This window comes from Bos indicus x Bos taurus, chromosome 10, assembly GCF_003369695.1.
Source record: "Bos indicus x Bos taurus breed Angus x Brahman F1 hybrid chromosome 10, Bos_hybrid_MaternalHap_v2.0, whole genome shotgun sequence".
Taxonomy (NCBI): Eukaryota; Metazoa; Chordata; class Mammalia; order Artiodactyla; family Bovidae; genus Bos; species Bos indicus x Bos taurus.
Window position 1 is genome coordinate 99,883,564 of NC_040085.1, and position 17,704 is coordinate 99,901,267.

General features: G+C 49.5%; 1 protein-coding gene across 1 annotated transcript in view; it reads right to left on the reverse strand.

Annotated features, from left to right (window-relative positions):
- Positions 1-17,704, reverse strand: part of KCNK10 (potassium two pore domain channel subfamily K member 10) — a 157,408-nt gene that overhangs the window by 75,658 nt on the left and 64,046 nt on the right. Inside the window, exon 2 of the mRNA XM_027552666.1 lies at positions 10,925-11,259. Within this exon, the coding sequence (XP_027408467.1) occupies positions 10,925-11,259 (335 nt within the window). The remainder of the gene's footprint in view (positions 1-10,924; positions 11,260-17,704) is intronic.

The following is a 17,704-nucleotide window of genomic DNA, read 5'->3' on the forward strand; positions in this document are numbered from 1 at the left end:
CGGTAACAGTAGCTACCCCTCGGGATAATGAGGAATGAAAATACGAGGTTAGGAACAGCCTGGCCCCGAGCCTGTGCACAGTCAGGGCCCCACCAATGGTGTCAAACAATAGCCACCAAATCGAGCCTGAGGCCTCAGCACTGAGGAAACGAGCCAAGGCTCTAGGCATTTATTACCAAAGAATAAAAAACCCTCCGCAACCACAAAGTGAAACCCAGTGGCAAGGATCCTGCTCACCAACAGAAAAAGGCACTGAACCAGTCCAGGAGGGGGACCCCCAGCAGGACGAGGAGGGACCCCACCCCCAAGGTTCCCACCTCCCGGGAATTCCAGAGCCAGCCCACGGCAGGCCGTGGGAAGCTGCAGTCTTTCTCCAGAAAGAACCAGCATGCAGAGAAGGCCCTGAGGGTTCTGAGGGTGAAGCAACTCGACAAGACGGGGACTGAAGTGTGCCGGGGACAGAAGTCAACCCTCTGGACAGCGAGGTAACCTGCCCACTGGGGGTGGGATTCACACAAGTTGCCGTGAAGACACTCTCCAGAGAGAGAGGGATCTTTCTTGCTTGTGCCACGACCGGGAAAGTCCTAGGTCCTCCCTGTGAGCACCTCAGTTAGCCCCTCAGTCATGTCTGACTCTTTGTGACCCATAGACTGTAGCCCGCCAGGCTCCTCTGTCCATGGGATTCTCCAGGCAAGAATTCTGGAATGGGTTGTCATTTCCTTCTCCAGGAGATCTTCCCGACCCAGGGATCGAACCCATGTCTCTTGCACTGCAGGCAGATTCTTTACTGTCTTAGTTATCCAACGCTAAATCCACTCCCGTGAAACACCACTCCCTTCAGCAGGGCCATTTCCAGGAGAAACCACAGCCCCGTGACCATACCAGACACACTGAAGACACTCAAAGTCTTTAAATGTATTCATGGCCTGAAAAGTGACCACTGCAGACCCTCACCCATGCAGACCGGAGCTCCCTCCCCTGCCAGTCAGGGAAGTCGCCCCATGATTCTGTGTCTTGATGGCTCCAGAGGATGGATGTTCCACTGCTTCCTTCCCGACAAGTCACGAGGGGAAGCTTCCAAAACAACTCTGCCGGAGGCAGAGAAGTAAGCACTGGTGGTGTGTGAGAGCCCAGAGGGTAAGATGCTCCTGCAGTGAAGTGACTCTCCAACAGAGCTGGTGGGAACGATGACTTCAAAGACCTGCTCAGTGTGTCTTATTCACCTGCCAAAGCAAGGCAAGCCGTCCAGGTGCGCTTATCATCCACAGTTCCGTTCCCTGCACTTGGCCTTGGAGACGAAAGCTGGAACAGGGGGTAGGAAATACTGTTTCCTAAACACCAACTCTGTGCTGGGAGTTCTGCCGAGCACCTATGTGGGTTATCTCACCCCCTCCTCCCAATACTCCAAATGAGGAGGGGCGGCCCCAGCCCTGCAATAGGAAAAGTAGTTCTAGGTTTAATGGGGTAAGGGGCTCATGGTCTTTTCCTTCCTTGATACCTCCTTCTTTGAACACACAACAGGCCACATGTGGAGTGCTACAGTCCTGTGACTGACTGGTTCGAACTTGAGAAAGGTGTAGGAGAAGGCTGTATATTACCCTCCTTATTTAACTTCTATACAGAGCACATCATTCGAACTGCTGGGTTGGATGAAGCACAAGCTGGAATCAAGATTGCCAGGAGAAATATCAGCAACCTCAAACATACAGATGATACCACTCTAATGGCAGAAGAGGAATGAAGAGTCTCTTGATGAGGGTGAAAGAGGAGAGTGAAAAAGCTGGCCTGAAACTCAACATTCAAAAAACTAAGATCATGGCAACTGGTCCCATCACCTCATGGCAAATAAAAGGGCAAAAGTGGAAGCCAGTGACAGATATTCTTTTCTTGGGCTCCAGAGCCACTGTAGACAGTGACCACAGTCATGAAATTAAAAAATGCTTGCTGCTTGAAAGGAAAGTCAGGACAAACCCAGACAGTGTTTTAAAAAGCAAAGACGTCATTTTGCCAACAAAGGCCCATACAGTCAAAGCTATAGTTTTTCCAATAGTCGTGTACAGAGGTGAGAGTTGGACCATAAAGAAGGCTGAGTGCTGAAAAACTGAGGCTTCTGAACTGTGGTGTTGGAGAAGACTCTTGAGAGTCCCTTGGACTTGCAAGGAGATCCAACCAGTCCCTCCTAAAGGAAATCAGTCCTGGGTGTTCATTGGAAGGACTGATGCTGATGCTGAAGCTCCAATACTTTGGCCACCTGATGGGAAGAGCTGACTCATTGGAAAAGACCCTGATGCTGGGAAAGATTGAGGGCAGGAGGAGAAAGGGACGATGGAGGATGAGACGGTTGGATGGCATCACCGACTCGATAGACAAGAATAGAGCAAACTCTGGGAGGCAGCGCAGGACAGTGCTGCGGTTCATGGGGCTGCAAAGAGTCAACATGACTCAGAAACTGGACCACAGTACCACATCAGCTAAAAACGTCTCCTTCTCCCTCCAGTCTTTTCCTTGGAGCAAAAGGTTTAAGAAAAAGCACAGACACTGTATGGAGGATGCAGACCGTTGACACAAGTGAGCAGTCTAGCACAGTGGTTAGATGTCTGGTCTCTGGAGTCTGGCATTCCAAGGCTCAAATCCCAGTTTAACCACTTATTTGCTGGGTGGCCTCGGGCAAGTTGCTTAACTTCTCAGAATTTTGTTGCTCATCCAGGAAACTGAATGATGATGATAGATCCTACCTGAAGGTCTGTTGCAAGGGTTTAAGGATTAAAGTACTTAGAACAAGCCTAGAGGAAGGGAAACCACCAATAAACAGAGGCTATTTTTTATGGTGACCACAGCTCCACAGGAAACTTCCCAATGCTGTCGTCTGCAGAGTCTCTCACCGGGTCTCAGGGACAAGAGTCCACAGATAGACGGGTCTTGTGTGTGCTCTGCAGACTGAGCTGCTGAGGCCCAGCTTGGGTTAACGGCCTTGCCCCGGGGAACAAACGAGAAGGTGGACGTTTCTCCCTGAGGGATGAACAGCCGTCAGGCCCGGAGGACCGCAGCTCTCACTCAGGACCAGTGACTTTGTGGTCACCAGTCAGCCCACTGTCCCGGTGACCCGCTCCCCGGGGCTGCCTCCATCTCTGGTCCCTGAGGTTCTCCCACGCGTGTCCTGGGCCCTACAGGGGAACAGTCAAGGGGAATCAAGGCCACAAAGCCAGCTTGGTGTCTACTGAATCACCTGAGGCCAAGCGACCCCACCAAAGTTGCTGGTAAAAGTGATGATCTTGGGGGCGGGGTAAGTCCCTGAGAGGACACACAAAGCTGCCAGGCGGCTTCCCTGGGCTCCGGCCACAGCGACTCAGCAAATGGACTCAGCAGCCCAGCTCAGCGCTCGGGAGAGTCGTCTCTGCGACACAGACTTGACACGTGAACAGGCGAAGCAAATCGACATTGGTCAGTTAGGAAATTTAGGATCTGAAGCCCCACTGGGCGTTTCAAGAGCTTGCTTCTCTTTTCCTTGAACAGAAAACCCCCAGATGCACATGGTTGAGGGGCTTTCTAAACTTCTTTTTTTCCTGTCTTCCCTAAGAAACAAATAGTAGCAGTCACCGTAGCTCAGAGTGGCTGAGCTTTTCTGTTTAATCCTCAGAGCTCCCTAAAAGGCGGACTCTGTCTTCACCATCTTCATTCTACAGAAAGAAAAGCTGGGGCTGCGGTGATGCCACCTCTCACCCAGGTCACACAGCCCGTGAGCGGAAAGAGAGCCTTAGCACGGGACAGCGACTCGAGCGCGGGTGCCGCCGGCCGCGCCGCGCGACCCGCCTGGCCTCCGCTTGGAGGAGGGGTGCGGGCCCAGGGCAGGCCCTCTAGACCCTTGCTGGATGAGAAGTGAGTCGTTTTCAAGTCAGCCTTGTCAGACTCCCTTAAATGCAGCCTCATCCACTGTCATCTCGGCACGGCCCACCTGCGAGGGCCCAGTATTGTTCCAAACGACTCCTCCTTCCTCCAGCTTCTCCTTCCTCCAACCCGACATCATGGCTGCCTCTCCAACAGAAAACGTCCGTCATGTCACAACTTTCTTGAATCTTTCAGCGAGTCCCCACTGCCTGTAGCAGGAAGCCCAAACTCCTTGGCTAGCCTCTCCGACCACCTCTCACGTCCAGCCCCATCCCCCATCAGCTCTCCCACACCTCCCCACTCCGGGCACATGGACCACCTGCAGCCCCCTCCAGGGACCCCCAGGCTGGCGGGATGCCCTTGGAGCAAGTTCTGAACGGATCCTTCCCACATTCCAGGTCTCTGCTCCAACACACTGGGTATAAGGGAAGGGCACGCAGGTCAGACTGCCAGGAGTAAAGCCGGATCCTCCAGCTCACCTGAGCGTGCAGCTGCACCTCAGGCTGCCTCAGCGTTCTCCTCTGGAAGTGGCACGACAGACAATCCTCACACGATCGCCACAGGGACGCAAAGAGACAAATACCACCAAGTCCTTCCTGACCTCTGCTGGCCTCCGCGGGCTCCCACTGTGCACACGCTTCACGGAACGCCACGCCAGCCATCATCCAAAGCATAAGGGATGACAATGCCGGCAGGAATGTGGAGAAGAGGGATCTCGGGCACCGGTCACGGGCTCGGAAACTGGCACAGCCGCCACAGAAAGCAGTACGAGCTTCCTCAGAAATCAAAAATAGAATTACCATATGATCCAGCAATTCCACTTCTGGGAATACATCCAAAGGAAACATAAACAAGAACCAGAAGAGCCGTCTGCACCCCACGCTCCTAGCATCGCTTACAAGCGACGAGACGTGGAAGCAATCTAAGTGGCCGCTGACAGGTGAATGGACGCAGAAGTCCACACAGACAGAGGCAGGTATCATGGAATATTATTCAGCCATCAAAAGACGAGGAAATCCTGCCGTTTGCACAAACACAGATGGCCCTTAAGGACATTATGCTAAGTTAAATACATCAGATGGAGAAAGACAAATGTTTGCGTGATTTCACTTATGTGTGAAATGTTTTTTTTTTTAAAAAAAAACTCATAGAGAAAAATATTAGAGATGGGAGTGGGGGAAGGGGAGTTGGGGGAAGGTGCTGGAAAGCTGCAGACTTCCAGTTTTAAGTCCTCAGAAGGGAAGGTACAGTTTGATGGCTACAGTGAACACTGCAATTTGGTATAGATGAGAACTGTAAGATAGGAAATCTAAGAGGTCTCGCCACAAGGAATAAAGTTTCTCTCTGTGGACCTATATGAGATGATGGAGGCCTGCTCAACTTTTTACAGTAGTCGCTTCGCAATAAATACTCAAACCATTATGCTGCACACCTTAAAGTTATACAGGGATATACGTTAACTATATCTCAATAAAACTGGGGGGAAATGCCTCTACTCCAGTGAGCTCCAGTTACTGGCTGACACGCCTCTTCCTCCATGGTTGCCCAGTCTCCTGCCATGTGAGACTGGATGATTCCTTGTGATGAGTGGGCTGGGTCTTTAGCAGCATCCCTGGCCTCTCCCCACTAACCTCCCACACCATCTCTCCAGCGGTGACATAGAAAATGTCTCCAGACATTGAGAGATGCACCTCCCCGCCAGAGGCAACCTACTCCCCATTAGGAACCACTGCTTAAAATTCTGAGCTCCTTGAATAACACTATAAACAGCAGCAGCAGCAATATCTACCTTTTTTTTTTTTTTTTTTGAATACTCACCACATGCCAAGCACAGTTCAAAGCCCTTCTCATGAATCACAGAATTTAATCCTCTCAAGCCCTAAGGGTGAGGGGTTTGGGGCACACTTTATTGATAATGAAACAGAATCATGGAGAGGTTTGTAACTTGCTCGTGGCACATTTTATTCTCCTGTTTCCTATCCCCAGCATCTAGCCTGTGACCTGATATAACAGAAGTTCAGTAGCAATGTAAAGAATGCACAGATGAATCTATTAATCAGATAGTCTCCTCCATAACAGCATCGAGGTCAGGGATGGTGACCCATCTGTCTCCTCTGCAGTCCGCAGGTACCCCAAAAAAAACCCTCCCCAGCTATAGGTCTTTTAAGCTATCCAGGCATCTCATGGGGGTTAGGCTATTCCAGTGGCTCAGACAGTAAAGAATCTGCCTGAAATGCAGGAGACCTGGGTACGATCCCTGGGTTGGGAAGATCCCAATGACTGGCATCTTCACTCCAGGATTCTTGCCTGGAGAATCCCATGGAGACAGGGGCCTGAAGGGCTGCAGTCCATGGGGGAACATAGAGTCAGACAGGACGGAGCGACTACCACTCAAACTGTTCAGACTGCTCTGTGTTTGTTATTATTAATAATATGAATTACACCTTCCAAATTCGGAGAAGGCAGTGGCACCCCACTCCAGCACTCCTGCCTGGAAAATCCCATGGACAGCGGAGCCTGGTGAGCCGCAGTCCATGGGATCACTAAGAGTCAGACAAGACTCAGCGACTTCACTTTCACTTTTCACTTTCATGCATTGGAGAAGGAAATGGCAACCCACTCCAGTGTTCTTGCCTGGAGAATCCCAGGGACGGGGGAGCCTAGTGGGCTGCGGTCTATGGGGTCACACAGAGTCAGACACGACTGAAGCGACTTAGCAGCAGCAGCAGCAGCAGCAGCACACCTTCCAAATTAGCTCTATGAGTGGTTCACTCAATTCAGCCGAGAGTCCTGACACCATCAGATAAATACCATCAATCTGACCTTTTCCCTATTAGACAAAAGTATCACTGAGATACAATAATACTATTTCCCAGCATCCTGAAAGCCCTCCTAAACAGCGTGCTTCTTATGCGCACTCCAGAGAGCGCTGCCCAGAGGATGCTCGAAAGTCAGAGGATGCTCCCTGGTCCTAAGGTGTTGCCACCTGCAGCCTATGAAGGAAGCAATGAACTGAGGACAGCGCATAATAATTTGATTCTTTATTGTTATTATTATTGGCTGTGCTGGGTCTCCATTGCTGTGCGGGCTTTTCTCTAGGTGCGGCGGGCCAGGGCTCCTAACTGGGCTGCAGGGGCTTCTGATTACAGTGGCTTCTCTTGCAGCGGAGCACGGGCTTCAGCAGTTGTCTTGCAAGGGCTCAGGAATCGTGGTCCCGGGTTCCCGAGCACCAGCTCAACAGCTGTGGGACATGGGCTTAGTTGCTCCACAGTATGTGGGATCTTCCCGGACCAGGGACTGAACCCGTGTCCCCTGCAGTGGCAGGCAGATTCTTTACCACGGAGCTACCAGGGAAGCCCCAACAATGTGATTCTTAATTGACATAGGTTCAGTATTTTAACTACTTAGCTTTCAAAAACTGTAGATCAACACAGGTATAAACACTTACACCACAGCAGATGGAGATCTTAAAGCATCCCATATCCAGGACTGACAGTCTATGCATATAAAGGGGGGTGGAAAAAGAAATGTTTTCTGTTAGAGAGCAAGGAAATCCAATGCTTTTTGACTCTGCTAAAATTCTGGAAAGCATTAAACATGAAGCAAATATTTAAGAGAGAATTAAGCTAACGATGCTGAGGCTGAAACTCCAGTACTTTGGCCACCTCATGCAAAGAGTTGACTCATTGGAAAAGACTCTGATGCTGGGAGGGATTGGGGGCAGGAGGAGAAGGGGACGACAGAGGATGAGATGGCTGGATGGCATCACTGACTCAATGGACGTGAGTCTGGGTGAACTCCGAGAGTTGGTGATGGACAGGGAGGCCTGGCGTGCTGCGATTCATGGGGTCACAAACAGTCGGACACTACTGAGCAACTGAACTGAAGCTAATGATCAAGCAAGAACTACTTAAAGGGCTAAATACTCATCGGGTGAGGCAAGGAAGAGTCAGGTAAACCTCACTTTGAATCTCAGCTCTGCCACATTGATGGTTGGAAAGGTATTCAACCTCTTTTAGCATCAGTTTCTTTACCTGTGAAATGCGTAGAGTAGTACCAACTTAGAATGTTATTGGAGAGATTAAATGAATTGATGGATAGAAGGTGCCTAACTCACAATGGATACCTAACAAAGGGTAGATTTTTAAGTTGTTATAAAAATGATCTCATGGGCACACACACACACACCCCTCATTTCACAGAGGAACTTTTGAAGTCAAAGGATGGGTCTTAACGGCAACACCAGAACTACCTCTGTCATCCTGTCCTTCATTCTAGCCTCTGAATTCTTTCATAAAGGAAAAAACCAAAGAGTGGACAATAGGGAACTACTGAGTTAATAAAGGAACGCATGAATAAGCTCAGATACCTCGTGGCGTCACCACTGTTAGAGATTTCCTTTGATATCTCATTCCAAAAGCATCTCTCTCTTGGGTAATAATTAGATGCAAAGCCACGCAGAGGCTACATGTGGATGCAAAGATAATAAGACATGATCCCTTTCCCCAATGTCTCACTGTCTAAGGAAGGAAAATTCAGGCATGAGTCCAGATTCAATCCAGGCCTCCTATTAGATTATTACATGTACGGCAACTAAATAAAAAGGGTCCCATTACACATCAATGCAAAATGTATAATCCCTTACTTAAAATTACTCCAGAATTATGTCCTCCATTCTTTACAGCAATTTGAGCCTTAAACCTGTGCTAAACAGATTAGCACAACACTCTCACCATCACAAAACTGTTTGTATGTTCCCATGAAAGGAGAAAAAAAAGACAAGTCCATCTAAGAAAGAGTGGTAGGAAACACTGCCCTTATCTTTTTAAATTGTAAGGTTTTATTTTTTTTAATAAAAATTGTGGGACATAGTATGAAGTCATATGCAGTCCCAGAAGGAAAATGTATATTTCTATTAAACTTAAGAGTCAAGTCTGAGGTGGCTCAGTGGTAAAGAATCAGCCTACCAATATAGGAGATGTGGATTAGCAAGAGTCAGACACAACTTAGGGACTAAACCACCACCACCAAGTCAGATTAGAGAAACATTTAAAAGATTATATACTAACAAAGAAAAGAATATAATGACAATAAAGGGGTCAGATCATAAGTGGCCCCAGAATTCCCCTCCCTGTCAGTGGAGCTGAAAATAGATAAAGAAAGAAGCCGGCCCAGACTTGTGACTCCTATAACAAGCTGATGTGTAGTAACCATTAGAATGTGTTATTGGATTATACTTGCTTTACAATGCTGTGTCAGTTTCTGTTATACGCATATATACGCCCAACTGCCCCCCACCCCACCCCTCTAGGGCATCACAGAGCCCCGAGTTGAGCTCCCTGTGTTATAGAGCAGCTTCCCACATCGATTTTACACATAGTAGTACATGCATGTCAATCCTAACCTCCCACTCTGTCCCCCTCTCCTCTTCCTCCCCCACCGCCAGCCCCCCACTGCTGTGTCTGCATCTCTATTCATAACCTGGAACTAGCTTCATCTGTACCATTTTTGTATTAATAGATTCTACATACATGCATTAAAATGCTGCTCATGCTCAGTCGCTAAGTTGTATCCGACTCTTCGTGACCCCATGGACTGTAGCCAGCCAGACTCCTCTGTCCATGGGATTTCCCAGGCAAGAATACTGGCGTGGGTTGCCATTCCCTCCTCTGGGAGATCCTCCCAACCCAGGGATCAAACCTATGTCTCTTGCAACTCCTGCATTGGCAAGTGGATTCTTTATCACTGAGCTGCCTGGGAAGCCCACGTGCACTGATATATGATTTCGTTTTTCTCTTGGGGTTCACAAGTAGCTCAGTTGGTAAAGAATCCGTCTTCAATGCAGGAGACCCCAGTTCGATTCCTGGGTTGGGAAGATCTGCTAGAGAAGGGATAGGCTACACACTCCAGCATTCTCCTACCATTAGAACTTAATGTGGGTCACACCAGGGCCGAAAGGAACCGTGAAAGCTGTCTCCTCCACCCCTCTGCCTTCCAAACTTGAGAACCTCCAGAAAAATGGGGCTCTCCCTTGCTTCTGTGTCACCACCCTCCACCAGTACGCCTCATGGTTCAGGAGGGTGTGCAGGTTAGAAGCCAAACCCCAGCCACCACGCCTCATGGTTCAGGAGGATGTGCAGGTTGGAAACCAAACCGCAGCTCAGAAGCTTCACCCTCTGTCACCTCTGCGGTGAAGCCCTCCAACTGGGCTCTCAGCGGCCCCCTTGTCCTCTTCCTGGGACTCGGTCCTCTCCGCCTGAGGTGCTTCTCAAGCCTCCTGTTTCTCTCCCCCCGCCCCCCCACCATACCGCCTTAGATGACTCTTTGTTCCCCACACTCCCTTCCAGCCTCACTTCGCCCCTGCCAACGCCACCCCACCTCTGCATCCTCTGCCTGGCAGGCAGGAGGCCAAAGTTCTCCACCTCCGTTTCTTTTTTGAATATTTTTTTTCCTTCCTATCCAAAGTACAGGGAGGCCCCAGCACGGTGCCTTACACACAGTGGATTTGCGAAACAGCGTCTTGCTCATCGCTGTCATAGACGTCCTTACTTCTTCATCCTCACAAGCCACCAAAGCCTCTCCAAGTCTCTCGCGGCCTCCCCACCCCACTTCTGGTGGCCTTTTCTCTGCTCCATTCTCACTCACCTGGGACAGGTTAAGACACTCCTACTTGCTTAAAATTCTTTCTCTGACTTCCAGGCCACCCTCTTACCCAGCACCTCACACAGATGTAACGGTTAATCAGCCTACATAAGTGGCCTTGAACTTGGCAATCCAAAGCCCTCAGCCTGCTCTGGCCGCTGAGCACCGCATCCCAGAGCAGGTGATGCAGAACGCAGCCTGCTGCTGTGTGGTCTGGGGAACCCCTCTCCCGCACCCTGTCACAGGTCTCCACTCAAACATCACCTCCCAGAGAGGTCCCCCCTCACCTCCAGAAGCATCTCGACCAAAGGCAAGGCTCAGTGAGCCAGAAAGACAGACGTCCAGGCCGCCCTTTCCCCCCGCGGGCGAGGCGATGGCGGACTCCCTCCCTGCTCACCTGGATCAGCGTCTCCAGCTCCTGGGGGCTCACACAGATATGATCCCGCAGGAATTCCGCCTTCTCCAAGGCGATAGTGTTCTTTTGGCTGCTCTCAAAGGGCTGCTCCAACGCCCGGAAGACGAGACCACCCGTGACGAGGTAGACCACCACGACCACGAAGATGGCAACCACCGTCTTCCACTTCATGACGGTCTGCAGGCCCCCCTGGGCCGCGCCTTCCATCCTGGCTACGACCGCGGCTCGGGAGGACACGGCGAGGCGAGGCGCCGGCGGAGCCCCGTTAGCGGCGGCCTTGGGCGGGCACGCCGGGGGCGCTGCTGCAGGAACGGCCACTGGGAAACGGGGCGGGCGAGAGGGAGAAGAGAGTTCGTTTATAAACACACACCCCACACCATGTCACCGCGCAGACATCTTTCAAGCCGGCTGTCAAATGGGAGGGCTCAACATGGGTTCCCCAAGCCCCCAGTGAGGGAATTCAACCAGTTGCTAGGTGTCTGCTTGAATGATAAAAGCTGAGCACCAGGGGTTCCAGTTTTCAATAATAATAATAACTGAGTCTGAAATGTGTATATTTCTCTACAAGGGTCCAAATCTGAAAGCCATGTCTCTGTTATTTATCATTCAGCTCCTGCCTCAGTTTTCTTGTTAAGCAATGTGTGAGATAGACTAGGGCTTCCCTGATAGCTCAGTTGATAAAGAATCTGCCTGCAATACAGGAGACCCTAGTTCGATTCCTGTTTGAGGAAGATCTGCTGGAGATGGATAGGCTACCCTCTCCAGTGTTCTTGGGCTTCCCTTGTGGCTCAGCTGGTAAAGAATCCACCTGCAATGCGCGCGATCTGGGTGTGATCCCTGAATTGGGAAGATCCCCTGGTGAAGGAAACAGCTACCCACTCCAGTATTCTTGCCTGGAGAATTCTACGGACTGTATAGTCCATGGGGTTGCCAAGAGTCGGACACGACTAAGCGACTTTCACTTTCAAGATAGACAACAAACCACCATATTTTAAAAGAAGTGTACTGTTCAATCTGGACAGGAAATAAGTAGGAAAAGGATACCCAGCAGATTCGTCCAAGCACTGAGGGCTAGGTGATACCAAGTGTACAGAAGATATGAGCATCTAGCAAGTTTAAAAGTTCTTTCCTTGAGGTCTATGGTCACAACAGAAGGGTGAGCTTCCTATACGGGAGAAGGTCCAACTCAAACACAGCGCCTCTCAGATCAAGATGGAGGAATAGGAGGAGGACATGGAGCTCACTCCCCTATGAGCTGTGCCCCTGGGAGGGGGCTCAGAGGAGAACGGAGATTAAACGGGGAGAAGACTCTCCCTGGGAAGTGAGTGGTTCAAACCCCATAGCGGGGGCTCTACCCCTGGAGTTCTACAAAAAAAAAAAAAAAATGAGCTCCCCTGGAGGGCTGGCGGGACTAACAGGAAGCCGTGGGAAGCTGGGACTGCACACAAGAGGAGCGCACTGCTGCTGGCTCCTTCCCAAAGCAGGGCGGAGAGGGGCCAGCTGGCCAACTGGCCTACCACAGCTACTTCAGTGTGTGTGCCAGCCTGAGCCGGGGGAACATTCCAGCCCCCCGTCTCACGTCACAGCTCCACGGTGGGATGGGAGCTGCTATGAGGAGGACCTCAGCTGTGAGACACCGAGGCGGCTCAAACATGAAGCAGCACCTGAGCAGGGCAGAGGCAGCCATTGCTCTCACTGACGCAGGTCACATCCAGACCCCTGACGGCAGCCGGACCCCCACAGGCTGTACCCCAGCCCTCACCAAGTGCCTGGGACAGCCCCTCTCGCTGCCCTGGAGTGAGGGTGCCAGTGCGAGGAGGGAGAGAGCGCACACTTGAAGCGAGCCGAGCCGAGCTGGCTTGGAAGCTCAGCCCTCAGAGATTCCGCTTTAAGAACCTGGAGGCTGACCCTGCCCCCCGCCCACCATAGAGTGATGATGGCACTCGGCACAGGAGCCCCAGGGCACACCTGTTCTGGCCCAGCCCCTCCGTCTCCACTCCCAGCTACTGCCTTGGTAGGAGGCACAACCCGAGGAAAGATGTCACTTGTGTTCTCATCACATCCAGCTCTTCCACCCAAGCCACGGGGCAGACACAGATCAAACAGGAATGCTGCAACACAAGGGGCAACAGAGAACTACCTTCCCTAATTTCATAAAGATAGAGAGAGATAAGGAAAGTGAGAGGGGGAGCTTGTCTCCGCTGGAAGAGCACGAGAAAAACCCCTGAAAAAATAATTACTGAAACCAAAATAAATGATTTACCAAATGAAAAGTTCAAAGATAAGTAATAAGAATACTAACTGAATTAGAGGAAAGAATAGATGAGCGCAGTGAGAATTTTAACAGGGAACGACAAAATGTGAAAAGGAACCATTCAGAACCAAAGAAAACAATAACTGAAATAAAAACACGCAAGAAGGACTTAGCAGAAGAATGGGTGGCACAGAGAAACGCATGAGGGATCTGGAAGACAGAAGAGCGGGAGTCACCCGGAACCGCTGGAAGGAAAGCGCACTCTAACGAGAGCAGAGTGAGAGATCCCTAGGATAACCAACGTTCACATCATAAAGGGCCCAGGAGGGGAAGAGACAGGGAGAAGGGGGCTGAAAAGACATTGTGAGAAATTCTGACTGAGAACTTTCCAAATCTAAAGAAGGAAACATACATCCAACTGCAGGAAGAACAGAGGGTCTCCAACAAGATGAGCCCAAACAGACAGACACCAAGATATAATTAAAATAACAAAACTGAGAGAATTCTAAAGACAGCAAGAAAAAAAAAAGCAGTCATACACAAGGGATCCCCCAGAAGGCTATCAGCTGATTTTTCTGCAGAAACTTTGTAGGAAAGAAGGGAGTGTTGTGGCATATTCAAAGTGCAGGAAGGGAAAAGCCTGCAACCTAGAACACTCTGCCCAGCAAGATTATCAATTAGAATTGAAGGAGAGACAAAGAACTTCTCGGTTAAGCAAAAACTGAAAGAGTTCATCAATACTAAATCAACCCTAAAAGGAAGGTTAAAGGGTCTTCTCTAAGCAGAAAAGAAAAGACTACAACAAGAAGTATCTATAGATAAAGGGAAAAAAAAATCTCATTAGTAAAGAAAAGTACATAATAAAGTGTGAGGATCAACCACTTAAGTAAGCGAGTATGAAGATTAAAGGACAAAAAACGCTGGAAAATCAAGTATAGCTACAATAATCAGCAGAGGGATAAACATGAAAATGCAAAATATTACATCAAAAACAAAAAAAATGTGTGAAAGAGAAGTGAACATGTAGATTTTTTTGGATGTGTTTGAACTTAAAGGACTACCTGTTTAAAACTAATAGACACAGTTGCAGGTCAACATATAAGAATCCCATGGTAACCACAAGGCAAAACTTACAATACACAAAAACAAGAGAGAAAAGAACACAAGCATGCCAGGAAAGAAAATCATCAAACAAGCAAGGGAGCTAAAAGAACAAGAAAGAACTATCAAAACAACCAGAAAGAAAGCAATAAAATGGCAGTGAGTACATACACATCGTCACTGTAAATGTCCGAGAACTAAATGCTCCAATTGAAAGATATAGGGTGACTGACTGGATAAGAAAACAAGACCTATTTATAAGCTGCTTACAAGAGACTTACTGCAGAACTAAAGACAGACAGAGACTGAAAGTGAGGGAATGAAAGAAAAACATGTCATGCTAATGGTAACAACAAGAACGTAGAGGTAACAATACCCGTATCAGACAAAATAGACTTTAAAACAAAGTCATAGGAAAAGGCAAGGAAGGGCATTACATGATGGTAAACGAATCAACACAAGAAGAGGATATTACACTCATGAACGTACATGTACCCACTACAAGAGCATCTAAATATATAAAGCAAATATTAATGCACATAACAAGAGAAACTGACAATACTCTAATAGTAGGGTACTCTAACCTACATTGATATACAGATCATATAGATAGAAAATCAATAAGGCGACACTGGTCTTAAATGAGGGGCTTCTCAGGTGGCCCAGCGGTAAAGAATCCACCTGCCAAGGCAGGAGATGCGAGAGATGCTGCTTTGATCCCTGGGTCAGGAAGATCCCCTGGCATAGGAAATGGCAACCCACTCCAGTATTCTTGCCTAGGAAATCCCTTGGACAGAGGGGCCTGGTGGGCTGCAGTCCATGGGGTCGCAAAGAGTGCGACATGACCGAAGCAAATTAGCACACAGGCAACCTTCCCTAAAGACATTACACTCAGATTTGCACCTGCCCTTGTTGCCACAGAGACGCCTAGCCTTGTCCGGGGCCGCTTTCTTTCCTTTTCGCCCTCATCTCCCATTCACTCGTCCCCCTCACTGTATCTCAGTGCCTGGCACCTCTCACCATCCCATTCACTCACCCCCTCACTGTATCTCAGTGCCTGGCACCTCTCACCATCCCATTCACTCGCCCCCCTCACTGTATCTCAGTGCCTGGCACCTCTCACCATCGCCGTGGCTGTGGCGCCTGGCACCTCTCACCATCGCCGTGGCTGTGGCGCCCGGCACCTCTCACCATCGCCGTGGCTGTGGCGCCCGGCACCTCTCACCATCGCCGTGGCCACAGCCTCACCCAGGCCACTGCCACACCCTGCTTGGCCCAGTCCAAAGGCCTCACCAGTGACCTCCTTGCTTCCACTTTCACCCACCTCCTGACCCGTAAGTCTGGTGTTCCATATTGTTGCAGTGAAAAGGAAGAAAGAGGAATGAGCTTTGCTTTCAGAAATAAGATTTTCTTTCTTTTCTTTCCCTTTATTGAAGACAAAGAATATAAACAGAATAGGCCTCATCACTCCTAGATTTTACTTTGTTCCTAATCTGTAGTCTATAACTAAGTTGGCTCTCCTCAAAGCTAACCTAACTCTGCGTTGAGCTACATCCTGCACCTACCACCATTTAACTCCATGCTGATTACATCCTGTGCCTTCACTGTGCTCCCTTCGCAGACCACTCTTTGTAGTTTTTTGTGTTTCAGAAAGAAGGCCGCAGGACAATAAACCAGAGACAAACGAACCCAATTAGCTGACGCCAGCTATGATTTTTTAAACAAAGCAAGGAGAAGAAGAAGGGGCTTCCCTGGTGGCTCAGCAGTAAATAATCTGCCTGCAATTCGGGAGCCACAAGAGATGTGAGTTTGATCCCTTGGTTGGGAAGATCCCCTGGAGGAGGGCAGGGCAACCCACTCCATTGTTCTTGCCTGTAGAATCGTGGGCAGAGGAGCCTGGTGGGCTACAGTCCATGGGGCTGCAAGAGTCAGACGTGACTAGAGCAACTTGGCACACACACAAGAAGAAGGTAAGACCTTCATTACTTTGAGGCTTGTCATTTTCCCTGAAACCATGACCCAGACTACATACAGTGTCTCAGTTCCCCCAGGACGGGGTCACAGTTCCTGAGGCACTAGCCTGATGTGTTTCCCCCTCTGCCAGCTGAGGACTAAAGTCATCTTTCTATTTCTTCCAAATTCTGTATCAGTAATTTTTATTCAGCACTGATGGGCAGAGAAAGCCAACATTTGGGTGGTAACAATATCACTTCTTGAAGCACCTCCTCTATTTCTCCCCTGCTTGTTGTGTGGTCAGTAAAATAATAGCCCCCAAAGATGCCCCTGTTCTAATCCCTGGGAGCAATGAATACATTACTTTACGTAGCAAAAGGAACTTTGCAGATATGATTAAGCTAAAGATCTTGAGTTGGAAAGACTGTTGCTGTTGTTCAGTCACTCAGTCGTGTCCAACTCTGCGTGTCCAACCCATGAATTGCAGCACACCATACTTTCCTGTCCACCACCATCTCCCAGAATTTGTTCAAACTCATGTCCATCGAGTTGGTGATGCCATCCAACCATCTCATCCTCTGTCGTCCTCTTCCTTCTGCCCCCAATCCCTCCCAGCATCAGGGTCTTTTCCAATGAGTCAGCTCTTCACATCAGGTGGTCAAAGTATTGAAGTTTCAGCTTCAGCATCAGTCCTTCCAGTGAATATTCAGGACTGATCTCCTTTAGGATGGACTGGTTGGATCTCCTTGCAGTCCAAGGGACTCTCAAGAGTCTTCTCCAACACCACAGTTCAAAAGCTTCAATTCTTCGGTGCTCAGCCTTCTTTATGGTCCAGCTCTCACATCCACACACGACCACTGGAAACACCAGAGCCTTGACTATGGACTACATATGTGTGCGTGCTAAGTCACTTCAGCCGTGTCTGACTCTTTGTGACCCCGTGCACTGTAGCCCACCAGGCTCCTCTGTCCTTGGGATTCTCCAGGAAAGAGTAGTGGAGTGGGTTGCCATGCCCTCCTCCAGGGGATCTTCCCAACCCAGGGCTCAAACCCGCATCTCATGTCTGCAGCGCTGGCAGGTGGGTTCTTTCCCACTAGTGCCACCTGGGAAGCCCCGGACTATATATATAAACACACCCACAAAGGATGTTGTGATTAACCCATCTGTTCTGCTCAGAAACCACAGCTGTTCTCGCTCTAAGTTGCCTTGTGAGCTGGCCACCAAAGAAGCAGAGCTGGCCAGATGTGGGTGATGGCGGCGGTGGTGGCACAGGTGATAGGAGCCCCTGCCCCTTCCTGCACGCTTGCTCTGTGCCCGTCGCGCCAATGAACACTCTGTTTACATTGTCCCATTTGGTCCTCAACACATGGTACTCTCACCCTTCATGAACCCAGGTCCTCCCAGAAGCAGATGCCAAGTGGGGATTAAACGGATGTGGATTTTATTAAGGGAAA